We start from the raw sequence: 5,119 nt of genomic DNA, 5'->3' as shown, positions 1-5,119 counted from the left end.
ACATTCGCTGAGCTATGGAAGACCATCAACAAGAACAATGGTTTTGAGAACTCTGTCTCCAGCCCATCAGAGGGAATTAAGAAGGTGAGCATCTGGTCTTCAGAAATAAAATGTCAGGACACTTTATACTCATGCTGCCAGTTTCTATAGGTAGCCAAACAAATTCAATATTTTTATTATGCAGTATAATCAGGCCAACTCAGAGATTAGTCAGATTTAATCAAATCAGTTCTCTCTGTAGTGTTAATTGACAGATATTTCAGTTCTGCCCCATAAAATAGAATATTTAACTATTCTTCACAATAATAAAGGCACCGAAAGGCTCGCTTTGTCTTCCAGAAACCATAAACGCTTATAAATTATATGACAATTATACCTTCATCTTCAGCTCAGTGAGAAATGAATACTGCAAAACATATGCTCAACCTTGAGGATAATTAGCTAAGTGGAGGTTGTCACTGTCACACAACCAGGTAGGAACAAACTGTAAGTTTGCTTCAGCAATTTCCATCACAACTTCACAGACTTCTGAATAAAGTGATATTTTTACACCACTGAAATGCAAGGACTTTAAATTATTTTCACAAACTCGGTGTGCTGCAGAATAAATTTTTTATGCATTTTCTCTTCTCTCTCTATAACACACAAAAACAAGCACACACACCACAACATAGAAACTTAAGAGCAGATTGAAAAGTGATGCATAATTAAATTACAGTGGACTCTAGACATATTGAGCAGCTAACGGCCTGCAGTGTAGCTCTGCTGCACAGATGGTTTTAACACCAAACATATTTAATAAAAAGCTGTTTTTATACGTTGTTCTTCATAGCTAACAAACTACTGCATGTTCCTCATTCTGACTTCACTTTTATTGTAGGATGGGGATGTGATTTCTCCAGTATGTCTTATTTTTTAAAGGTGAGTGAACTTCAGAGTCCTGTGTATTCTTGATGAGATGTGAGGTGAAAAGCCAGTTTAGCTGTATTTGCTGAGAGCATATTCTTACTCTGGAGGGGGGGACCAGGGAAGTACACGAGGAAAAGATGTTCAGCTGTGGTTGCTCTACATATTCTCCATAGTGTGGAGGCTATGGCACGTGATTGTGTCTCGGAAAATACTGTATGCTACATGCGAAGCTAGAAAAGATAGGGTCACATCTGTTTTCATCATCTTTGTGAAGAAATTTTATTTGTATGGCATTCAGTGTTTACACCAATGAATGGGCAAAATGTTTACACAAGTTTCTGTGCAAATATTTTGCATGCTGACTGAGCTCCATTTGTTCTATTCACTACTTTTTCAAAGCGTAAGTCCTACTCTGTGCCACTGTCCCATCAGCACGGGGTCAATTTTGTAGATGTTTTGCTTCTGTAAATCTCAAAGAAATGGGACTGCAGTCTTTGTCTCTGATAGGGGAAACAAACCTAAAAAGATTCCATCTTATTAAAAGATGCTTCTAAGTTAAACTAGTGTAGGCCTGAACAAGCTTTCGGTTAGTTATCATATGTGTCTCTGTCTGTCTGCCTGTGTGTGCATGCACATGCTTGTTGTGGAGAATGTCTCTATTTCCAGGCAAAGTGAGAGTCATATACGTTTCTGTGGGACATGGCGGTGGTGGAATATGCAGCTCTGACAGATGACGACTGCAAGCTGACTGTAGCAGGAAACAGCAGGAGCACCAGAGGTTACGGCATCACCCTGCAGCACGGCAGTCCTTAACGTTTGAGGTATCTGTATTTTACTTTAGAACTTTCATTTTCTGCTACATACTTCGACTTTACTACATTTCAGGGAAAAATATTATATTTTATACTCTGCATTTATTGGATAACTTTAGTTATTGGTTACTTTTCAGAAAAATATTAATAACACAAAATACAGTATAATCATAAGACTTCATTGGTCCCCAGTGGGAAATTCACAAGAGCCAAGTTTGTAACATCTATGAGTATCAGTCTTATGTTTATTTATATGTTCCAATGTTAATGTGCTTTTTTTCCCAGAACTATTCTAAATAGTAAACCTTTAATTTTACAGAATACTTGGAGAAAACTAGGCCATGACAGATTTCCAAAGTCATACCTTCAGGGCTTGGTATGCCTGGGCCACTGGAAGGATTTCGTGTCCGGTGTGGATGCGGCACAGTTTACAAAGAGGACAGAGAGTAGAACTGTAGATTCTCCTGGTCATGCTCTGGACAGGTCAGAACCTGAGGAAGAGAGTCTGATTAACTGAGGCACAATTAACCTGAGGAGAGAAAGAGCAGAGCAGCATAGCAGGGAGTTAAGTGTGTGTTTATATTATATTCTTCCTTTGGCAAAAGAAAGACATGTCTTATGCAACAGGCCGGGGGTCCCAGAAGTACAGACATTAAGCCAATGTAATAGTGTTTGTTGTCCTTTTCTTTCTTTATGGTGGTTGTATGTGGTTTGGATAATGATCCATAGCAACTCAGATGTGATTAGAAAATATCCGACCTTTGTTTCACACTGCTACATCAAGAAATAAGATTTATGCCGCATCACCAGAATACAAAGTTGAGGTTTTTTTGCATGTCATCTAAACATAGGTTGTCATATAACTGATCTGTAATTATCCATTTTATAGAATGCCTTAATATCTTTAACTATGCATGTATTTGTGTTTTTAAAGAAATATGAAAATGAAGTTTATAGAGCAGTAAGTGACTCAGTGTCTCACCTTTGGTCTGAAGTTGAGTGTAGGCTGGATATGTTCATGTTGTGCTCGTGGTGTCCCCCATGGGTGATACAGCTTGAAACACTCATTACAGAAATTGGCCCTGCAGTCAGCGCAGCCCTTGGTGGCCTCCAGAGCTTGAGGAGGCTTACAGAACTGGCACATCACAGCCACACTGCCCAGACTCACTGTGTGTCTGTACCTGGTGGTGTTAGGGAAAAGAAAGGCAACAAGGGTAGCAAGAGAAGAACAATTGTTTCAATCTTTAGTTGTCTAAGTTACAGTCAAATGTTAACATTTTAAAAGTGAACGGGAAAAAGGTCCAGTGTGTGAGACAAACAGTACTGAATGTAGCTCAAAGCTCCTAGACTCCCAAACATCACTCTTTTTAATAGTCAGTTCTATAAAAGGCTGCACTTCTGAAGTAGGAGATGGGAATGGCTGAAAAGGACTCACTGCTTGTTGTAGAAACCTGTGACTTCATAACTACAGTCACTGTAATAGCAAGGCTTCAGAAGAAAAAATTAATTACAAGTAGTTCGCTACTCCCCAACATCCCCAACATGGAGGATAGTTAACATTAACATACATCCACCTTTACCAGCTGAGACATTACACGTGATGTTCACAATGATGCATCAATAATTATAGTCAGCACATTACAGTTTAGCACAAACTCGGTTCTCCCAAGTAACACAGTCCTAGATTGCAATACCCCATTTCCACCACAGGAGGGCACAAATCATTTATTAATACACACCAGAAAAAAATATCTGCAATTTGAAGTTTTCTTTTTGGTTTTTTGTTTTGTTTTTGCAGGAGAATCTGCTGAAATGTAGTTTTCTTGTCTGTCCAGTTCAAGCTGTATTATAAAATATTTACCAATACTAAAAGCTGTAACGGTACTAAAGCAGTCCCCATAGAATAACATTACTCAATACAACATAAAACTCACTACTGATATTTGCACACTGTGTCTCATAGGAACATTAATACAATTTGAAACTTTTGTGTGTGTGTGAATCAATTTGTAGCAAAGTGTGGTAAAACTGACTGTTTTTTTGTACCAGGTAAAATAAAACTTCCATGGAGTTAGGTGAGGGCCAAACAACTAGTGTTTTTTCCCTAGTAATCCCCCTCCCCCCACTAGTATTGACGGAGAAATGGAAGTTAGTCCACCTACTCCCAAACCTAACAGAGGCTACTTCTTACCGTCCATCACCGGTTTGTTCAGTTACAGGAGGCTGAGTAGTCCACGTCATGACCCGAGTCACACAGTGCAGCAGGCGGGGCGGCGCCTGACTATAAAATCACTGTCGCACTTTTTCCCAACTTCTGAACATTCCCACCTCACCTACTGACCACATCGCATCCCTGCACGGCAAGCATACTGCATAGGTTACACAACTTGTGTTGTCAGGATTTTGATAAAACCATTATAACTCCTACAGGTAACACACACTTAGGTGTGGAAGGAATGTATTGTATTATTTACTGAGGATTGTTTACTATTATCAACAAATCAACTTTTCTAAAGGAGGCTAGTCCGGTCGTTATGCAACGTGGTCATTCTGTCACATGATTAGTCTAAGTGTTGTATAAGATAATAGACTAACAATAGGCTAATACAGTAAGCACATGTTTTATTTTGCCTGTTTTTTTCCAGTTTACTTAATTGAGTGTCGCCTCGCTTGTACACACACAATGTAGCTAAGGGTGTGGTTGGACTGTTGGCATGCACACATGGGTTCTGCAGCTCAATCATGTTTAAATATGTGCAGTGGGTGTTTCTAACAACTTCATTACAGACCTCTGAGTTATTATGAGCATTACTCATCAGCAAGAAGGCCATGGGAACAAAGAGCAGCATGTTACTTCCCTTTCTTCTGCCTACAATGCAACTAAGGAAAGTAACTAAGTACATTTACTCAAGCACTGTACTTAAGTAAACATTTGAGGTATCTGTATTTATGAATAGAATGAAAGTGTTTGCTCTTGGCCTTCGTGAAGGCACATTGTTGGGCACAAGGCACAAGCTATGCAGTTCTTACATGAGAAACCCTCAATCCAGGCAAAATAAAAGAGAAATAAAACAGACCAAACAAAATGATTGAAAACTACTTCAAGGGATTAAGGACAGATGATGAAACAAAAATAACTCCTAAGAGGTAAAATGCACATATGGATGACAGTATACAACAAATGCTGATTCAGTGGTGAGCGGTTTGAAGCACAATGGCCCCTACTAATAATTTCTAAAGGTGCCCTTGTTGAGGAGAGCATCCCATCTTTATGTCTGGTGGAGATCCAGGTTTGTCTGGTTTGGATAAATGACTACTTCAGCAACTGATGTTAAAGTCTGAACTGCATCTATCAAAGTCTGGCACAGTGCCTACGAGCCTCTTTTTTTTTTACCCCC

General features: G+C 39.2%; 1 protein-coding gene across 3 annotated transcripts in view; it reads right to left on the bottom strand.

The window, feature by feature from the left end:
• Positions 1–1,036: 1,036 nt before the first annotated feature.
• The window catches only part of LOC109951503 (tripartite motif-containing protein 46-like), a 4,914-nt gene continuing 831 nt past the window's right edge, over positions 1,037–5,119 (bottom strand). The window contains exons 2-4 of one of the 3 annotated variants that reach the window (XR_002273617.1): positions 2,704–2,902; positions 2,086–2,212; positions 1,037–1,701 (exon numbers count right to left, since the gene is read on the bottom strand). Coding sequence is in view for 2 of the 3 variants with exons in the window: in XM_020586030.1 (XP_020441686.1) it covers positions 2,150–2,212; positions 2,704–2,902; positions 3,913–3,962 (312 nt within the window). In the remaining variant the exon portion in view is untranslated. Of the gene's footprint in view, positions 1,702–1,815; positions 2,213–2,703; positions 2,903–3,912; positions 3,965–5,119 lie in introns of those variants that run through there. The other 2 variants (XM_020586030.1, XM_020586029.1) reach the window with 2 other exon arrangements.

This window comes from Monopterus albus, unplaced genomic scaffold (assembly GCF_001952655.1).
Source record: "Monopterus albus unplaced genomic scaffold, M_albus_1.0 scaffold393.1, whole genome shotgun sequence".
Lineage (NCBI taxonomy): Eukaryota > Metazoa > Chordata > Actinopteri > Synbranchiformes > Synbranchidae > Monopterus > Monopterus albus.
This window is presented reverse-complemented; position numbering and strand designations above follow the sequence as displayed.